The following is a 21,747-nucleotide window of genomic DNA, read 5'->3' as shown; positions in this document are numbered from 1 at the left end:
TGGTATGAGAGACAGAGCAGACTGGGTAAGCTATTCCATAGTAATTCCTGTATAATGCTGCCATGTGTCTTTACTCAAGACACAAATGTATTATACATAAATATATATTATTCCTATTATATATCAGGATTGGAAATTATTTAATGAAAAAATTAATGAAATTACTGTTGCCTATCCATAAGTCTAAATTTGTATTCTAAGGTGACATAAGGAGTCCAGGTGTGAGTCATGCTAGACATTCAATTCAGAATCCTAGGAAGGACTGTAGTCCTTACATACGCAGTGAATACTGTAATGCCTCAAAGGATCTGAAGCATTTAATTCTTTTTCATTTGGCTACTTGAACATGAACACCACATTAAAATTTTGGAGGATCTATAGATACATGTGAAACAAGTTTTTTTATCTGGATCTTAGGTGGTTTTTTATTAAGTATTGTCTGTGATCAGTTTTCTCCTCTTTGTAATGAAAAATACTATATTCTGCCATTTTTCATGTTAATGTTGGCAGATAACTGTGTAATAAAGCTATGTCATTTCACACCTAAAAATTTTTTTTTTCTCTTATTTCCCATCTATTTGTGACTTGAAGAAACCATAAAGTTAACATAAGTAGCCACCAGGAAGCAGCCACAGTCTAAAAAAATCAATTTTTTTTTAATGAATTAGGAATAATTCAGTAGTATTATAATAATTCCTCAATGTTGAGAACAGGTTCACAGGAAAAATATAAGCCATATGTAAATTACAACAGTGACAGAGTTTTCTAATGAGCTCTGGGATACCAACTGCCCCACCAGCACCATACTGATTTCTGCTTGAGCCAGGAGCTGACCTCAGTTGTGCACCCTCTCATCATCATTTCCTTATTCCAAACAAGACCCTTTTCTTCTGGTCAAACCACACATTGCTGAGCCTCAAGCATGGTGTGGTCATGCACATCTGGGATGGCCTTATTTACTTGCATTCAGTGGAGAGAAAGGAGTTTCTTCACAAGATAAAGACTTACTGTGCTTTGTGAGATGACTCCATGTGGAAATAATTGTCACAATAACAATTTTTGATATTTTTTCTGAGATCATTGTCCTCAGCTTGAAGGTTTGAAAGGCAAAGTGATTTATAAATATGTCTTTCTGTGGGACTGCCCATAGTGGTAGCTCATTTGTGTCACTGTCAAATATTTCATGGTACAGTAAGAAACTCAGAAAAGTCACTGTCTCAAAATACAAAATGACAGCAAAGGACATAGTGATGTTACCTGATATATCATATAGTTGTTCTGCATAAATCTAGTAAGGCATTATATACAGCTCAGCCTATCTCTGTTGAATGTAGGGTTTGTCTATTTTTGTTTTATATTCTGTTTCTTATTTCTATTCTTTTTTTTTTTCCCTGTTTACAATAAATTTTATATAATTAGTAGTGTGCACTAAGACTGCTTCCCTTTACTACTAGACCTGAGACTATAAAGTACTAAATGAACCTTAGTTTTTAAGTAATATATATGTAGATTGATTCTGTATTGATTATACACTTCCATAGATAGATACTGACAAATCAGTGCCATACAGCATAACACTAACCTTGTGGATGTGTACCAAGATTACGTACCAAGTTTTATCAGTAATACCAATTTTGGAAAAGTAAAGAATTAACAACCTATCCCCCCAAAAAAACCCCAAAAACCAAAAAAAAACCAAACCAAAACCAAAAAACCAAAATTCAAATGCAAAGAGGAAAATAAGATGGCTTAAAAGCTTAATTTAATGATGTGAGAGTGAAGGGAAAATTTTTTCATGTATTCTCTTAGGGCAGGGATGCATAGGCATGGCAGTGTTTTACTATAGGTATTACATTCTCATAGATTTGTGAAGTATAATGCCAGAAGGACTATGTGGTATGACCTCATATATCACAGACTCCTAAATATCATAGTTAGGTAGTACAGAATATTAGTTGTCCATCTCATCAGATATTCTGTTTGACAGGGCCCAACAGCTCTTACTTCTCATCTATCTGCAAGACTGATTTATTGAATATGTAAGAAATAGCTGGATCAAAAGACTTTCTTCTCAATACCTAGCAAATTATTGGTGATATGCTTTAAAATTTTATTCCTGTTTAAATTCCAGTATAGTTTGGCTTTGTAGTTGCAAACAAGAAGTTATGCTGAGGGTTTTTTAATTACTTACTCTTCCTACACTTATTGAGTTTGTTTTTAATTTTTGTATTTTCCTGGCTTGAAATAAAAGTGCTTGGTAATTACATCTGAAAGCATAGAATTGAGTAATTGTTTTACCAGCAAATTGCTCATTCACAAAAGAGTAAATTTTGGAGAACATGAGGTTTTTTATGAAACAGGAATAAAAAAAACCCACTTAGTTTTGGAACTGTGCAACCTGAATTTTCAGGCAAGTCTTACTAATTGACCTGACACCTGTGTGAGAAAGGTGAGCCAGGGCAGAGGATGTGCCTGTGCTTCTTTTGCTCAAGAGACCATCATCTCAGCTTCCTGACTGCAGCGAGGGGTCAGGAGTACAAATCCTCTCCTGGAAAAGCCTTGAGGACAGACCTCACTGTTCCTGTGGGTCCACTCTGTGTCCTGACCTGTTGTGTATTTAGGACAGGTCTGCTTGGTTTGTGTAGCTGATATACACCAGGTGAGGAAGCATTGATGTTTGCAGAGCTGGAGCAGTCTTGGTTCTGACTGTGGCTGTTTTCAGGACGCAAAATGGTTTCTTCTGTTTTCAGCTGCCTTGAGAAGTGCCTAACTCTCCTACAGCAAAAAAATGACTAACACCTCACTGGTTAGAATGCAAGAGGCACTTCAGTCACATCTGTTTTCTCAAACTTTAAGATTGTTCCAGCTGTTTTGAAATGTGTTTGTAAAACTATATGCATTTGCAAAAACGAGTGATAGCAAAATGATTACTTAAAATGATCCTAAATCCTTTAAAAAATGTCTAGTATTTTGAAATTTTGAAAGTTATCAAGTCAATGTCACAAAAAAGATTTATAAAATCCACTCACTGAATATCCCAGAGCAAGGTGTTTTACCCATTAGCAGCTCCAAATCAGGCAGAAAAGCAATCCAAGCATATGACAATTCTGTTAAAGCTTTCAAGGAAACAATATCATATCTCAGCTATTTTAAGAGCAATGTGCAAGTCCCTCTGCAAAGCTAGTCTTTCACTTCCAAGTCTGCTTTGCTGAAGAATCCAAACCCAAATCTAAATGCTTCAGCTCCAACTGTTTTTTTGTATCCTTGAAATTATTATTTTTAGTACTGCCAAGCACTTATTTACTGATCATCTATTACTAAATTATGTATTTATTATTGTGTATCTCTTTTTCACATATTGTGATGAATTCAAATGTCTATTTTATTTTTTTTTTCTGTGATACCCATTAAGTATTATATTCCTGTCAAGCCTGTCTTCTTTTGGGGACATGCTCATAAAGTTGTCACCCCTACACAGATGTTGGAAAGGGCATCTCTAACTGCCAGTTTTCCAACCCCTTCTGCATTTTCTGTACCTAGTTAAATTTGAGGAAGCACAAGAGAATGCTGTTTTCCTGGAGAGAATGGCACATTGATTTTTATTTTAGTGGCATTATTTCCACATTTTGTTCAGTCTTTGCATGTTTTTTTAACTCCTGTTTTTTTCTGAACAGAACTGGATTCCCACTGAGCTGCAGACATTCATGCCCCAATGTTTTTTGTTTACAAGTCAATGTCAATCTCATTTTTTTCCCTAAATATACATTCTTGCATAGCTGTCAAAACTGAACCTAAATTGTCACTTTATTCTCAAATGTCTTAGGAACTGGTGACTGTGGCATTCAATTCTGGGAAAATATTTTTTTCCCCACACACAGCCTTTTTAATTTATGAATTTACTTAAATATTTCCCTTGTGTTTTTCTTGAGCTAACATCAGATTAAAATACTTAATTTATCAACCTTCCCTATATCTTTTTTTTTTTCCTTTTCTAACCCTATTAATGGGAGAACATGTCTAGACTCCTCACACAGATCAGTTTTCTCTCCCATGACAAATAATTTGTGACTTAACTATTTTTTTCCTCTTCAAAATATGCTCACTTTCCTAATTTCCTTGCTTATATTCCTATCTGCTGATGTTAGCTGATTTTTTTTTCTTGAAGGATGATGGCTAGATAACTTTATGACTCTTATTACAGAACCATAATTTTCTTTCAACATTTGGTTTTTTATTTCCTTTTTTAGGAAAATGCATCTGGTGTTTTTATGCTCTGCATGTTGACCTATATTTTAAGCAATTCTGATAGACTTGAGTTGCATCCATTCTGAAACAAAAAAAAATTGATTCAAGTTGTTCTTTAATTTCATTCACATATTTGTAGGTTTTTCTAATCCCCTTTTGCAAAATTTAACATTAGCTAGTCTGTGGCATAACATCTCAATTAATACAATGTTTACTGTTGCTTGGTTGCATCAATATTTTTAGAAAAAAGCCAGAAATTAAAAATGTTTCTAGAGAAATATATTGAGAATTAGGATTTTATTTTGTGATTTCATTAGAATGGACCTTTGCTCAGGTTTGCTGCAGATCTAGACTGTGCAGAACAACTTGGGGTATAAAGTGTTTTTATACTGGTGACCTGACTTTCTTGTGTTTGCGTATTTGACGCATTCATTGTTTATTTGATTACATTTACTTGTTTGTTTCATTTCAACAATGAGTGTTTAAAATCCCTGCCCTCCTCCACATCTGTAGAGCAGTCAGCCCGAAGTTCAGTGCTGGGATATAAAGAACAATAATATACTCTACAACATGCATTTGGTGTGAGCACACTTTTTTTTTTTTAGAGAAAAGTTGTATGGCTCATCAGAATTAACTAATAGAAAGCTGCTCTTTCAGTTATCTTTCTTATATTTCTTGTCTTTTAGGAAAGTCTAAAATGTTGTTTAGATCTTGTGCTACCTTTCCATCAGTTGGAGATAGGAGTCCCATTGTTCCTTGTAGGCCAGAATCTTAAACCTAGGTTCTCTGTGTCTGATAAAACCAGATATTTAGCAGACAAATATCTGCTCACAGGGCTGGACATCTAATAGCCTGTGATCAGCTCTGGTAGGAAACACCTCTTCATTTCTCCTGGAGGTGTGGAGTGCCAAATAACTGAACATGCTTTATGAAACCAAACACCACAAAGATAGCTTTATCTGAGTTTTTCTGCACAATCATTGATACTAGATTGCATTTTCATCTTAACCTACAACAGGCTTTGTTATCGTAATCTGGACCTGAAATTGCCAGCTGTACCATCCTCTTTGGTTTGCATAACATGGATAAACATCCACTGGGAGCTAGGACAAGAGCTCCAAAAATCTTTTTAACTGATCTGTGAATTAGACATAAACAGTGGTCTTTACGCATGTGTAACTAGAATAATCAACCATTTCTTCTGCCTAGAGCCTTCACATGTCCTTATGTGATCTCGTGCAGTCTCTTCTAGAGAACCCCCAAATAATAAGGGTGTAGATAACTACAAGCACACTAGTGTGTTATAGAAGTTATGATTGTTTTGTTACCCTTTTGGTACAGACTTACATACTGCCCATGAACAGTCTGTTCTGTGTGGCTTGTTAACTGAAATTTGTCAAAGTAAATATTGGGCATATGAAGAGGAGGAAAAAGAAGCAGCAGTTCTTTCATGTAATCAAACTGATAATATAAAACTATGAAAATTTCCAAGTGGGTTTGAAGCATGGGTTTTTTTAAATAGAAAAAAAAAGTGTCTCCTTCCACTGAATGATCTTTTGCCCTCTTTTATTGTTCCAGGAGGAGTACAGTGCCCAAACAGTAGTGCCCTGCAGGAAACACGCAGCTGTAACGAGCACTCTTGCACTGTGTATCATTGGCAGACTGGCCCGTGGGGACAGTGCATAGAGGACACGTCTGTCTCTGCTTTCAACTCCTCTGCCAGCTGGAATGGGGAGGCCACCTGTTCTGTGGGGATGCAGACAAGAAAGGTCATCTGTGTGAGAGTCAACGTGGGACAAGTAGGCCCAAAAAAGTAAAGATCTTTAAAAATATCCTCATGCTATAATTATGTTTGGATTTTACTGCCTTATATTTTTATCAGCAGTGACTGCTTGCGAAGGCAAAAAGACTGACTTTTTGTTTTCTCATGACAGAACACTTCATCTCCTAAAAATACGAAACTGGCATGACAGGAGGGCTAGATAATACCTTTCTCACTATAGATTTTTATGGGTGGTATTTACAGTGGTGATTCTGCTGACAGTGGACTAAATCCAGTTGTCTCCTTGCCACCGTCAGGTTGAGTCACGACAAAATTTTTGGAGTATGTGTGTGACATGCAGAGCAGCACCTTTTTCAAGATCCTTGTGGTGCCTCCAAACAAGCAGTGCACTGTAGGGATTAATGCAGTTCCACTCAAAAATAGTGGTGTGAATCTAAATACAGCACAGCACTTCTTCTCAGAACCAGACCAAGGAGGTGTAGCATAGTGGAACCTGACAGGTCATTAACTCAAAACATTGGTTTGAACATTAACTTGCAAACTTTGTGATCTTTTTTTCCCATCTATATGGGTTTTTTTTAGTTATTCCTTTGGCCCAATGACTTGGTTTTACAGTTTAATGTGTGACCAGGGTTAAATACGGATTAGCCACTGGTAAAATGCATTTGATAATATCTTTGTAGGGATTGGCAGTCTGTAAATATATCCCACTCAGATTCAAAACTGGAAGAACTGATTTCAGAGGTTGTTTAGAAAGTTCATGAGGCAGCTATTTTCCCACTAAACATTTGCTTGGTGCCTGCCATTTGTTGCTTTATTCTGCAGTAGATTTAAGCCTAATTAACTTTAAATGGAAATGTGGGGAGTAATGTCTGCACATTCAGTAATCTAAATTGTTGTCTGTCTGCATTAAGTTGCTATTCTATTTAGTCATGATACCATTATATATTTTCTTTGGTACATTTACACTTAAAACCCCACAAACCTCTCATGATTTATCATCCTTTTTAAATCTACTGTAAATGTCTCTACCTTTAATTTGACCTAAAATTCTGGGAGGAGGACTGTTTTATTCTTTCATAGATAAATCATGTGAAATGAAAAAAAGTCTTGGTTGATCCTTCAAATTGTCACATCGAAATCACTGAATCATTTTTAAAGACCCAGACATTTAACATGAAAATGTAAATAGGAACCTTGTTTTAAACTCCCCTTAATAAAAAGGATTACTGTGGTATGATACAATCAATATTATTGGCCTTATCTGCCTCACAAGTTACGGACTCCAGCATGTATCTTTTCTGTTTAATTTGACCTTGAGTAAGGACTGAAAAAAAATCAATACTTTGCTTTAAGCCACATATAGTAAATACAAACAATATAAAGCATAGAAATGGTGTTCTAATTGAACTAATTGCCTTGCCTAAGTATCTGAAGAGGAATTGTAGTGTTCAGTGCTCCTGAAAGATGAAGTTCTCAGTGAAATGGTGAATGTGTGTATTTCAGACTGTTTTGTATGCTTATAATTTCTGCTGTTTTTTAAAGGAAAAACCAGTGCAAGAAAAGCCGTTAGTAAGCTAACATTCAATGCTTTTCAGAAACATTTTTTATTTTAACCTTAAAGAAAATTTCTGACAACATCGTCAATATATGTGATTGCTAGCAGAGGTTTTTTCAGTGTATCTGATCATATCTAAATACACCCTTGCATATAGAATCTGATTTTATGGATCACATAGAACCAAGGCACAATTTGACTTAAAAACATCGAGAGAACTTACAGAGAGGTGATGGAGATTTATGTTGCTATAGCTGTATTATTTCATGTTTTTTTCACATTGGTGGAAGGGGAGAAAAGGGAAAGGGTGGAGATCCCGTTTTAAGAGGGCACCAAAGAACTGGTGCTGGTCCATGGTAATGGATCATACACTGAGAAGTGTATGTGAATTGACAGGAAAATGCAGAGACAAATGATGGAAATCATGAAAGAGCAAGTATTATTGCTGAAGAGTATGTTCCTGTAAAGCTGCAAATCTGCTTTTCCTCCTCCTTATATTGCACAGGCATAGTTCTCTGCTGACTGTGGGGACTGGATTTTCTTGATAGTTCACCATTAGACTTGCCTGTGCTCCCCTTTGGACTGGCAGGAAAGATGCCTCACACAAACCAAGCTGTTGAAATCTAGATATAAAACTAGTCTCTCACCTCACTGGTCCAAGTTTCCCAGCACTGAAAAGAGGAAAAGCTAGTCATAGTAATGTTTCTCTATAATGATCCAAAAGCTCCCAAATGTGGGTGTGATATTTTTATTACATCTTTACATATTCTTCAGCCAGTCCACAATCCGTATGTTTTTAGAGCAATAACAATTTTGAAACTATTTTAAATATTTGCAGTACTTCTGCAAGAGTTATTGCATCATTCTGAAACAAGTATTGCAGCTTAGAGAGTCGTTTTTCCTTGATGAAAAAGGACAGAATCCCCACAGAATGGGGAAGATGACCTGGGTAATGAGGCCCATATGTGGCAGTCCAATAATCCTTTTTATCAAGCCTCTTCCTGAAACAAGTAAGGTTTCCTGCCTTTTCTGACAGTCTTTCTCAGTCTTATTGATCTGGCAGTTTTAAATCCTTTCCTGGTTTCTCTTGTAATCACAGCCAGCTTATACCTATTTGTTCCTGGGTTAGCAGTGTTATTTATTTTAAGTATGCCTCCTTCCAGGGTTTATATTTCTGATAAAGTGATGAGACCTGAAAATGTATTTTACCAAGCTAAATGAGATGGCTTTTCTTCATAATTATCTGCAGGCTTGAAAATAACCCTGAAAATACAGAGTCTAGTATGGTGAGTAAGGGATGATGGTTATTTAAATCCAGAGGTGCAGGTTTGGCTTGATTTCACCACCTGTATTTAATTGCTACTAGTTTTTATATCTGTGGTCTATTCTGCTGAATTCTGGGCAATGAGCACTGTCCTCATGTGCCTGCAGGCATTCAGTACCTCACACGATTCACTACTTCATTGCAGAGTGATTGTTTATTTGATAATGTTTCTTTGTAATTTTTTTTAGATGCCCTGAAAGCCTTCGACCTGAAACTGTGAGACCTTGTCTGCTTCCCTGTAGGAAGGACTGTATTGTGACTCCATTCAGTGACTGGACAGCATGTCCTTCTTCATGTCAAGAAGGTAATTTTATCCATTGTGTGCTAATAGATTTTAAGAATAAGAAAATGGGAATTTAGGCTAGCAGTCTCTTTTGGTAGAATGTTTATACACATCACTTTCTGACAGAGGACATGTAATACCTGGTGCAGCTGCTGCAGGAAGGACATAGAGTTTTTTGCTGAAAAGAGCAGTGATTTCTATACATTTTCTATATGCATCTGTTTGGATTTTTTTCCATGTTTTTCCTAATGTTACAAACTACAATTTGCATCTTACTGTGATAAAGAGATAACTACTTATGGGGTAGACACATATTCCTTAACATTATCAGCTTATCATCTTAACATCAATACTTGTACAATGTTAACATTTTAATTATCAGATTATAAAATGGATTGATTTTGCATTTGGAAACACCTAAGTTCATGGTGTTGGCTCATCAGAAAAACCTGAGTCTTTATACACCATGAGATAAGTATGAAGATTAGTAGATATGCAGTTGTATATAATTTTTTCTGGCTGCTTCTACTCCAAGGAAAATTGAAGGAGAGTTAATAAAAATCAACAGACTTTACATTGATGTGAATGGTATAATTTAAACATGTGATCCATCACTGTTTTAATACACTTGGCAAAGCTCTTTAAAACAGTATAGGTCTTCCCTGATTTTTTTTTTACACTGAAATCACACATAGAGTGATGACAGGCTTAACATTAGCCCCATTTTCATGCTTTGTTTCTCTTTTTAAGCTTAACAGGAAGCATTTTTCTAATGTGTACTATTACAGACAGGCTCTGTAATACCCGCAGTTCCACAGGGTGCTAATCCCTGTGTGGCACATGGTGATTACTCACAGCTACCACTCTGTCAGAATGTGAAAGATACAGTTATATCAAACATACGGACTTGGGCAGTCACAGCCAATTCTTTATGCTTTATAAAGGACATGAGCATAAAGGCATTTTTGCAGTAATTCCTATCAGTGTTTAGTGCATTCTAACAAAGAAAAAAAAAGGCGTTAGGAAGACTAACTTTATAACCTTGGAAAAAGAGAACTGAATCCATTAAATCTAAATCTGTGAAATAGTTATTCATTATTAAATATGTGTAATTTTACAGCAGTATTAATTGTTCTTTCTGAAATACTTTTGTTGGAGGAGATCATATTGGACAAAAGTTCCGTTCCCATTTCTGTGGGTTTTAAAAAAGTTCTTGATGCAATGAGCATATCTTCATGAATATTTACCACAAACAAGCGTGCAGGCTTCTATAAAACAGTATATTTGTGAACTACAGGTGTTTTGTCTATTCAGTGAATCAAACTCTCTTTATACTACACAAACAATTTTTATTTCATGGGGTTTACCTATTTGTGCCAGCAAGCTGGTCAGTAGCTTTGCTGGGCTGCACGTCTGTCTTGCCCCTCGCGCCAGCTCCTGGCATCTCCTGGAGCTGTTTGACTCGAGAGTGAAGGGTTTCCTGTGTGTTGAAGAGTGGCCAGGTGGTGGAGAGCCACCGCCGGGATTCTCCTACTGCTCGCTCCTAATTACAATTGCCTGGCCGTGGTCCAGCTCGCTTCTGTGATCAGACAGGCTGCAGCTGCTGTAATAACCCACCCAAAGCTGATAGCAGCCCAGTCAGCCAAATCTCTGCTCTACTGCTCCCTGTGAAAAAAAAAAAAAAATCTCCAGGATTTTTACCTAATATAGGCATTGCTGTGGAACTAATACAGATCTGTAGCTTTTCTCTTAATTTTCTGCCTGAGAACTGATACCTGAGGATGACAGAAATCAAAATTCCCACAGGAATTATATACTGTTTATCATTAATAATGAATTACCATAATAATTAAAATCTGCAAACTGTAAAGGAATTCTAGAGTGGAATTTCTGTTTGTGGTTTTACATGCAAATGATTAGGGCAAGCTTACATCTTCAAACAATAAAGTGTAGCAGCAAACTAAGGTGGTTTAATTTTTTTCCCTTGAACTTTTTATTTATTTCAGTTGTCTGTTCATTTGTTCAGTGTTGCTGGTGTTGCTTTCTGTTTAGTTCTGATTTCTGGCCTTGAGCTGAAATTGAAGTGTTTTTTCTATTAGGCTTAATTTTTCTGCTTATGGGCAAAATAGCATGTGAATATTATAGCAATTGGCTCAAATATCTTGTTCTCACCCTAATTAGTTCCATCTCTAAGTAGCAGCAGTAGAAACAAGCTATTCTACTCTTTGCAGGGGGTGTCACAGTAAAGAAGCAATCCCGTCACCGAGTCATCATCCAGCTCCCTGCCAATGGTGGTCGGGAATGCCCAGACTCTTTGTTTGAGGAAAGGGAATGTGAAGCTTCTCCTGTCTGCCATAACTACAGGTATGTGAGACAATCAGCTAGAGACAGCTCAGACACAATTTTTCAACTTTTACTATTTCTAAAGCTTGCTGAATTCCATTTCTTAGCAGTAGTTGTTTTTCTAACATGTATTAAGAAAAATGGGATGCACATCTGGATCAAGGTTTCAGAACATATATGTAGACTCAGTTGGGCCATAGGGAGTCACTGGTTTATTTTGTTCCAGTTCCTTTGCAAGAGCATTGCAACAACTAAGAATTACTTTCCAGAAAATTTTTTTTCCTAGAAACTCTTTTGACATTCTATGCATGTAAAAAAATCTTCCTAAATTATCCAAAGTGCTGAACTGCAAGCTTATATATTTAGGAGAGCTGAGTTCTGGTGCCACACTGTTCAACCTACCGTATCCTTTATCCTTCTGTCCCTGTATGCACCAAGACAGTCCAGAGCTGAAGATATCCCCTATATGCCCTTTGTCCTCTGCATTGCCCTAATCTTCACCACAGAATGTTGAGGACTGTTCCAGAAGTTGGAATAATCATGGCTTAAGAAAATATTTGGGTAGTTCTGTAGTATCTATCTGAGTGTGTGGGAAGGTCTAGACATACAAGTGGATCTGGCTGTTGATAGAAACAAAGTTAAGAAAATTCTGATGCTGTTAGTTAGATTAACTTGGCAAAATAATTAAAAGATTTTTTTTGTTTTTTTTTTTAATAATAATTTCTGTGAAACTGTTCTCTGTTGCAGAGGTACAAATTGAATTTAAGCTTAGTTTAATGAAAAGAAATTGAGATTAAAGAAATGTGTTGCTTTTATCATCCGATAAGAATTATCATTGCAAATTCATTAGGAGATCACACTCTATGCAACTAAAAGATATGAAGAGATTGAAAAGAGCATTGGGAAGCTGCAAAAATCAGTGCTCCGAACACCAGAGGAACAGAGCTCAAGAACTTTTTATAGTTAAAATGAGAGTCAGAGTTTTATCTTTTAAAATGCTCACTGCTCTTCATCTGTTTAGTGTCTTCAGTATCTGAGCTGCATGATAATGTGCTGAGCATAGGAAAGAAGAGTTGCTAGGGAGTGGTAGATGAGGTCATTTATATTTCATGACACGAACTAATGCTAAACACATGTTCCATATATTTCCTTTAGCATCTTTCTGACCTGCACACATGCTGTGACAGATGGACTCACACACTCAGCTGGCTCGTGCCTTAGTCAGTTGCAGTCCCATAGAGGCAGGTTGCAATGAAACTCGAGGTTCAAAAGCATTGAGATAGTTTAAAACATGGCTGGAGCTGTGGACACCTGGGGATTATTTTAGCGTTGTGGCAACAAACAGACTTGCCTGGATTTGTTATGTTTAAGGACTAGGGTAATCTGCAGCACTAGCAGGGAACTTTGTAAAAGTTTCATAGCAGTTTATATTAACAATAGAGTAATTTAAGCAGTGCAATATTGCATTTGTTATCAACAGTTTATTCCTAGTTCTTTCTGTCTGTGTTTTATTTTGGATATGGTGGACTCATATTCACATTGTGTTGGTTTTCTTGGCTGGCTCCACATTTGTAAGGTGTTGCCATTCAGCAACCCAAGATCCCAGGAATTGCCTGAGGCACCCTTGCAGTCACTCAAGCCCACTGTCCCAATACTTTCCTGTAGCTACCCTTCCTTTCTGTTTCTTATTTCTCCTTTTGGAAAGATATTTGTTCAATGAAGCTTAGTAAAGGAATTTGTTTGTTGTGACAATACCATTGTAATCATATGCTTTGAAATTTGTGAAAACAAAATAAAAACCCTAAAATTTTGCTCATCCTACGTCATCTTAGTAGCTCCAAGACTCATCTGTGTTTCAAGAAAGGCAGAATGGCTCCATTCATTTTTGTGTTGGAAGGCATGCCTAATGGAGGGGGGTGGAAGAAAAGACCTGGGGAAAGGAACTAGCACTATAGTGACAATATTTACTGACCAGTGACAATCCCAATATTGCATGAATCAGAAATCAGCCCTGGAGTCTTATCTCTGGAATGTATTTGGGAAACTTCAATACATTTTTGCTTCACTGATATAGGTGGAAAAAAGAAAGGAAGAAAAGAAAGTGGGAAAGAGGGGAGGTTTATTAGAGTGTGCCACTATTTAAAATTTATCTTTACTTAATTGGTCCATGTTGGTTTTGAGATGTTAGTGTCCCTTCATTAAATCCACTTTTCAAATTTTAGTTTCATTTCGTTGACTTGTAAAATGCTCTAAGCATGCTCAGATATAAATTTATAGCAAAGGAGTTCTCCTGTTAATGGGATATTCAATTAATCAAATTTTATTTTTCTGTACACTCTTCTTTTTTAAATTTTCTTTCTCATATTTTGTATAACTGTGTTAGTACTTTATCTTAATATATCACTTTGTATTTGTTTGGCACTGTTGATATAACTTCATTAATATAATATAATATAATATAATATAATATAATATGTGCTTCAAAATCCTTGAAAATATATATGGTTTGCTTTCTCTTTCCACCTTTGCTTCCTCCTTTCTTCCATGTGTTCTTAGTGGCCTCATCCTAAAAGATGAAAAAGTTAACAGAATAGGAATAAGTTTATGGTACTGTTACTGGTTTTTTTGTGAATTGCCTGTGATCAGTTAGTAAAAATGTGCAACAGCTTATGGTGGTTTGTAACACTGTCTAGCACTTGTGCTGCCTCAGGTTTGATGGCTACAAGGTTTGGATGGATTGCTTCCCCTCTCATTTCAGGTGGAAGACCCACAAGTGGCGCAGGTGCCAGCTGGTGCCATGGTATGTGCGCCAGGACAGTCCGGGAGCACATGAGACTTGTGGACCTGGGCTACAAGCAAGAGGTTAGAAACTTTGTTTCTGTCATTTATTTCTCAGAAATCCATAGATGCACAAGTGTGGGAAATGCCTTACATTTTAGTCCTTGTGACCTAACATCAATTTCATCTATCTTTATGTGCATCAGCAAAGGAAAATACTGAAAATGCTCAGGGCCATGTCTCAGTATGCTTGGAGTCTCTGCCAGCACGGAGATCCTACAGCCTCTCTGGCCCTTGCTGCCTGATTTCTGTGTGTGACTCCTTACTCTCTCACTGTATATCTCTGAGAATGGTTTGGCTGTTTCTTCCCCATGCCCTCAAATTAAGGTAGTTACAGAGAGCAGTGGGAGCATGAGAGATGAATGACTTTGCGTTTACACTGCTAAAGTTCATTGGCAGCCCATTTCTCCAGGTTGTCAACGTCCTTTGAATGGCAGCCCTTCCAGGTAGGTACTGACTGCTCAAACTGCCATTGTCCTCAAACTTGCTGAGGATGCTTTCTGTACAGGCTTTTAAAGAGGCTAAACAGAACTGTGCCTGGAATCAACCACTCGGGTGAAACAATCTTAACTAGCTCCTGGTTGGACTTCTAAACCACTGACCCTTTGAGCCCAATGATCCAGACATTGTTGCACTATTTCTATTTAATAGCAAGTAATTTTTGCATCCAAATGCAGCTTTTCCGTCACCTGTCTTGATAGAGAATTTTGCAGCTTGAACAGAATTGTGCATACATGACTCTGTTAAATGTAGGCAGAATAAGGGCTTTTTAGGTGTATTGAATATATTCAATATTAAAATAATTGCAGTTCCTATTTACTGTGTTGCAGTAATTGAATTGTTTTGAACCACTGGTCAACCTTGAATTCCAGGAAGGTTTTTCTCCTTTGTTGTTTCTGAGTGCAGACTTCTATTTGTTAAAGCACTATTGGCTCAGCAGATTGTGCCATTCCTGGGGAAGGACACTGCTAACTGCAGAAGCAAAATGTTCAGGTCATTAACTTCCCTGCAGTATTAAAGGAGGTCATGGTATACTTAAAAAGTTATGGAGTAAATCTTAAGCTAGTGGCTCCTACCACTTATTTAGAAAGTGTTACAGGAGATCAATTTAGAGCTTACCACAAAATGAAACCTGAAGGCATTGCCTGCTAATACAAAAGACTTCTGGCTGTGGTAATTATTTCAAAGGTCTACCAGAATGGAATCTATTTCTAGCAGCTCTGGAGGATACATTGAGATTACACACTGAGAAAATAAGATTTCTGTCTTTGATGGTAGGAATTCAGATAGTACAAAGTGTTGTCTTCTGTGTTTGCATGGTAGTACCTAAATCTCTTGACTTTGCCCCAAAGTCAGTTAATAAAGAAAGATAGCTAATAGTAGTGCATGCAGATTGGATTTTATTATTCTTTTGTGTCCTGAGAGTTTCTTTTTTTTTTTAATGTAATTCCAATCATGTACAGGGCACACATATATGGAGTAATACATGATTTTGAAATTAATGGGCATGTAGTTTTCAAATCTGATAAAAGAGACTGGCAGAATTTCCCCTTGGTACTGCACAGAGTTCGATCTTGTGAAAGATTATGTATTCAAGCAGTAATCTTGTTCCCACAAGCAGATATAATGGAAGTAGCTCTCTAGTGTAATGTGGTCAAGTGGTAGGATGAGTAATCCTTAATTAGGAACCCCTGGAGCAGCTAAGCCTGAAGAAAGCCTGTGTTTTTGATAGAATTCTGTGAATGTTTCTGAGCTAAACTGTTAGAAAGAAAGATTTTTGTTTACTCCTGCTTTTTGTCAGGTCTATCCCATGTATAAATTCCATTGTAGGATTCATAGAGCAAGTTGTTCAAGTGGGTCAACAAAAGTTTATTTGTGCCTCAGTCCAGATATCTAAATATTAATCTAAATATTGTTTAGGCTATTGCAGTGGTGAAAGTTAAAGGCATTGGAGACAGAGGGATGTTTGCCCAGTATTTTTTTCCCATTTATGTGATGTAAATTTACATAAAATGTATGTTTCAAACTGAGCTGTATTATGTATCATGTCTCAGTGTTGTAATACCTCTTAATGTGTTGAACATTTGTTATATTTTTTTACTCAGTAATGTAACTGATAATCTGTAGGAGTTAAACAAAGTAGCACAGCTTTTCCTTAGATTGAGACAAGTGAAATATTTTGCCTTTACAATGAATATGACTTGGAAGTACAAGTTGAATTTTCACACAAAAGTAAATTTCACTTTGGAAAAGACACTTCTCTAATTCTAGAGATTATCAGCTAAATTTTTATTTACTTCACACCTCAGAAAATTGCATTCTGAACATGAATAGTGTGTTTTATTTGATAATATAAGTTGTCTCTTACACAGTTTTCGGGGCATCAACATATCACCTCTTACCTTTTTCCACCATCAAAATAGCTATGTGTGAATTTTTAGTGATACACATTATTTTCTTTGGTCCCCTGAACAAGAACTGATTTCATGCAAGGTGCTCACTGAAGGGAGGTTGACCTGAAAGCAAACATCTGCCTGACTGAACTCTGCCCTGAACAGTATTAGAAAGATTTCACCAGTTCCTGAAGGAAGACTCTGTAAGAGGTTTTATCTCCTTTCCCAGTTAATTCTTGGATCCCTCCTGCATACTTGGCTACTCCTAAATAAAATTTCTATGGGCTGTGGAAAACTTTGCATAATAATATGTCATAAAATAATTCTGTATATAAATGATTTATTTAATGGCTATTTTGTGGTGCAGATACAGAAAAGGCTGAGCTACTACTGTGCAAGTCCTTTTAACCACCCCAAAGTCAGGAAATGCTAACTGAAATATGAAATGCATTTGGTATAACATTCTGATACTGCATTTATGATTGCTACTGTAATACAGATATTTTGAACAGTACATTTAGCTGATTGTTGGTGATTTATGTACAAATGTTGACCATACTGTGAAAACGGTTGCCATACCAGCATTTCTTTTTCAGTTGAGAAAGAGTTCTCTTTCAAGTTTCTGGTGCTCATGAATGCGGAAATCACAGATTCATCCATCTATTTGGGCTAACTTTCTTTTGATGACAAAGTAAAACAATAATCTTATAGTAGTAATCTCTATCCTTTGGTTTCCAATGCATTGTCCTTTTGTTTTGTGTTGTCAGTAGAGCAAGTGATTGTAATCTTTTATATGGAAACAGTTCTGGGTTCCTCTTTTTCAGTGCAAGGGGATGTTACCATTGCTAAGTGCTTGTCCTGTTTCTGATCTGATTGCCCATGCACAAGCACTAACACAGATTATCAGCAAATGTGTTAAATGAGAAAGAATAGGACTACACCAGGGAAAAGGCACATCTGACCATGCATTCATTAGCAGTTTACTTTGAACAAAATAGTCTGCTACTGTTAATATTTTAGTTAGAAAGATAATTAAATCTAAATAAAAAACTAGAAGTTAGAAATTATTAAAAAGCACTGGTTAGGTGTCTGATCTTAAGAGTCTGTGAGTAACTAGAGCACATACATGCCTTGCTTTAAGTCACAGCTTTACTATTTACACTTCCATTCTTCAGCTTTTTTATCACATTTGGTCATTTTTGGAAGAAGAGATACTTCGGTGAATCATAAAGTTTAGAATTGTGATTCATTGTAAAAGACAGCTTTGTTTCTATCTGTCTTGTATAATGAAGGTTTTGGTACAAATCATGTCAGTTTAGATGAATGTCGTAAAACTATAACTTGGGTCAATGCAGAGGAAAGAGAATAAAAGGGCTTAGTGGTTTCTGATTTTTATTTTAAAAAAATATTTTCTTTAGAAGTGTTTTTAAAATCATGTTTGTTAGCTCTTCATGCAAATAATGGGCAAATATTTATACCCAGTTGTAAGTACAGTAAAGTAGCGTTCAATGCAGAGCAGCAAATTCATTGCTGTAGTCATGAACTTCTTTTGAGGAAGGCTGATGGTCATTGCAGTAGTGTTGAATTTCTATGATTAATTAAAATCTGAATTTGTATCACTGATAAAATGCCTTTTAACAGTGGGTAAGCAGAGCAGGAATATATGACAGAAGTGAAGCAACTTAAGACTTCTGTATTTTGTTCAAAACCCTCAAGAGGGGATTATATGGGTGCATCAGCAAGGAGTTTGAAACCCCCATTTGACCCTACCCATCAAGAAAAGGAAATACAGAGAAAAAATATATTTTATTGCAACAACATTTATGTTGTGTTTATTTTCATAAACTGTTTCTCAACTAACAGGATTAATTTGATCAAATCTATTGATGAGTTATCTGAAATCCAGGAGAGAGAGGCACAGCGGTGGCAAATAAAAAATACACCCCACCTTGCCCCCAAGAAAATAAAAATAAAACAAACACCAGCCAAGAACTAGAAAAAGAGAATAAATGCTTAATAAACCCAAGCTACTAACATTTGATGGGAATGTGGGCTATCACTCTAATGGTGAGAAGAATCTGCTCCAGCTGGAGTCTGCTAAGATATATCACTTTGTATTTTTAAGGCCAACATTTATTAGCACATTGATCTAACTTCAGAATAGTAGTCTGCTCAATGAGATAGAAAAATGAAGTTTGAAACTGTGAAAAACTTAGGGAGGTATGTGTTATGTTATGGCTTAAATCTGTGTTAGTAAATCTCAGCCTCAGTGACTTACGAAGGAACTTGGAAATACAGCTCAAATCCCTTTTGAATTGTATAGGAAAACCTAAGAAAGTTACTAAAACTTGTTTCACCAGTATCTCCTGCAAATTTAGGCAGTTTGTTGGATTGCATCCTAATGGTAGTGAAGAGGACATGTAGCAGATGAGAAGCTCGAGTACCCAAACTGCAATAGCCTAATCACATCGTGATGTGTATGGATGGATGCACATGGTAAGGGCTATCCCAGTGACCAAAAAGGGATTTGCAGAAGAATGCACAGCCTGCAGTCCTTGCCACCACGAATCTTCCTCACAGTTTTGTAGGAGGAATGGGATGAAAATTGTGAAATCTGTCAGCATCTTCTGTAAAAGCAAGAGGAAGGTTATTTGTAAATCTAAACAGAAGTTAAGGTAACTGGGCTGTCAGAGAAAATACCTGAATAGCTGTACTTGATGTCACTGGGAAATGGCCTTTATTAAAGACCTCTCGCTATTCTTCATTCTCAGGGAGTGTGTAGTTATTTGAAAGACAGAGGAACAGGAAGCTTCCCAGGATGGCCATGAGCACACAGAGAGGCCTTGCAGGCTTGTTTAAACCCTGGGGAGGCTCAAAGGCAGAAGAGTGGTCAAAAGCCCTTTTCTCACTCCGCAGCTAAACAGAGACAGCATTCTCCCTCTCCAGGCATTGCTTTTGGAGGCAGGGGACTTTGCTGTGGTGGTCTTTCATGCCCTTATTGAAAGCACAAGAGAGGTCAAAATTGTGGAGTACTGCTCTTCATGGAGCTATAAACTACCATTTTGATGTCTTTGAGACTTAACAGATAAGAGTGCTCTGTTGCCTGGTTTGTGTTTTAGTCACTGCAAAGTACAGTCATCACCTTCAGGAGACGCAAGAATTTGGACAAGTGCTCAAAAGCAGTGTTTACATGAGCAGTTAATTTTTTATTTGCAAAAACAAGAGCCACAATGTCCAGAAAACTTTATTTGGCAGAAATACATTGTTATTGTCTTTGGAACATAAAGAGCACTCTGGTTTGTATTTTCGCAATACTTTGGGCATGTGCTCTTTCTTAAGATACTTTGTGGTGGGAACATTTTGTTAGACAGTGTCTAGTGTGCTGTGTCCCACAAAGAAAGAAATAAACATAGATGAAATCATAGCTTAGACAACATGGATAGAAGGTGTAAGAAAAATTAGTGTGCTGAAATAATTCTTGTTTTCTAGAATTGAAAAGGAATATTTTTGTGGGTAAAAATACTTAACAATTAAAAAAAATGGTATCACAAATGTGTTGTAAAGGAAAAGCCATGGAGCACCTTCATTTCTAAACTGATTTTTAGGTATAGGAGTCACTGAATCTCACATCTCAGTGAAATGTCAGTGAAGTATGTTAATGGTGGTAGCACTGGAAAGGTTTTTATATGAGCTCACATGACATGACTTGCTAAAATACAGTCTCAGTGTTTCCTTATGCCAACAAGAATTATATTAGCCTGTAGTCTCCCGTGGGGACTTGGTGGAAACAATGCTATCTGATAAAGTTTTAATTACATCAAAGTCCCTTGTCTATAAAATTTAGACTGCTATTTATTTCACACCTTTCCTCTGGGAGGTAATAGTTGTTAAATACAGAAAAACTTTGTAAGTGAATGGTTTCCATATTAAATTTGATTTTTCTGCTAGATGTACTCTTGGTTTATGTTTTCACTCAATAGTTGCTGTGTTTAATTCACTAACGGAGGAACTGTGTTCTTTCCACTAACAGCTAATGTCTGTAATAAATATAATGTGGTTGTGTAAGTAAAATAATTAGCCTTGTACTGTGTAGCTTTATAGTAGTTGAAGACACTTCTCTGTATAGTGAATTAATCATTGATCTCAGCAACTTCTACAGAATATAATTAAAGAACCATAGGTTTGATCAAAGAGGCAGGGAATTATTTTGCCCAGATTTGTTTGGGACTGGAAAAAGTAACTCCTCTAACAGTGAGAGCATTTAAGATGTCAAGACAGTTAGCTGGCCAAAAGAGTGTATTTATGGAATGTGTACAGTTGTCAAAATCCCTGCTTCAAATAATGGAAAGATACCCACTTTTCAACAGTCATAAGGAGTAGAAACCTTTCACATTGATACTTGAACTTGGAAAATAACAGTAGGGAAATGGAATATAGAGTGAATCATCCACGTCTTGTCAACTAGAAGAAGCGTGAATAGTTATGGACAGACACTGTGAAAATTAAGATTCAGGAATTGATTTAGTATGCCAAGCTGTCCTCTAATTTGTGTTGTTATTAAGGTGAAATATTTAGGTCTTGAGAATGAAGAGTTTTTCTGCTTTGATTTCTACAGTACAATTGACAGTTAATCTGGAAAAATCCAAAGTGTTAATCCTCAGGAGAGCTTTTCACCTGGGTCTGCCCAGGTCTGATGTAAATTAGATGCATTAATATGAGTCTGAAAAAATTTATGACAAAGTGCATATCTGCACGTGGAGTAATGTTTAATAACTAGGCAAGATGAGGGAATGAATATTGGCTTTAGAAAAATTCAATTTAGCTAGAAAGAAAGAATGTTCTTTGGTGGACAATGTTTATTGTCCTATCAAATGACTAGATGGAGAGGCAGTATGTAAAATGAGTATTAAATTTTTGAAGAAAGTTATTAAAGGGTAGTGGCTAATTAGTGGGCTGTCTTTTAGCCCTTGGCTAGGTATA

The 21,747-nt window shown here is 36.5% G+C and overlaps 1 protein-coding gene across 7 annotated transcripts in view; it reads left to right on the top strand.

The window, feature by feature from the left end:
• Window positions 1-21,747, top strand: part of THSD7A (thrombospondin type 1 domain containing 7A) — a 272,353-nt gene that overhangs the window by 201,834 nt on the left and 48,772 nt on the right. For all 7 annotated transcript variants that reach the window (XM_085050811.1, XM_085050815.1, XM_085050816.1 and 4 more), the window contains 4 exons: window positions 5,824-6,058; window positions 9,099-9,214; window positions 11,425-11,557; window positions 14,295-14,398. In XM_085050811.1, coding sequence (XP_084906937.1) covers window positions 5,824-6,058; window positions 9,099-9,214; window positions 11,425-11,557; window positions 14,295-14,398 — 588 coding nt within the window. The remainder of the gene's footprint in view (window positions 1-5,823; window positions 6,059-9,098; window positions 9,215-11,424; window positions 11,558-14,294; window positions 14,399-21,747) is intronic.

This window comes from Lichenostomus cassidix, chromosome 2 (genome assembly GCF_008360975.1).
Source record: "Lichenostomus cassidix isolate B80296 chromosome 2, HeHo_3.0, whole genome shotgun sequence".
In the NCBI taxonomy this organism is placed as follows: Eukaryota; Metazoa; Chordata; class Aves; order Passeriformes; family Meliphagidae; genus Lichenostomus; species Lichenostomus cassidix.
This window is presented reverse-complemented; position numbering and strand designations above follow the sequence as displayed.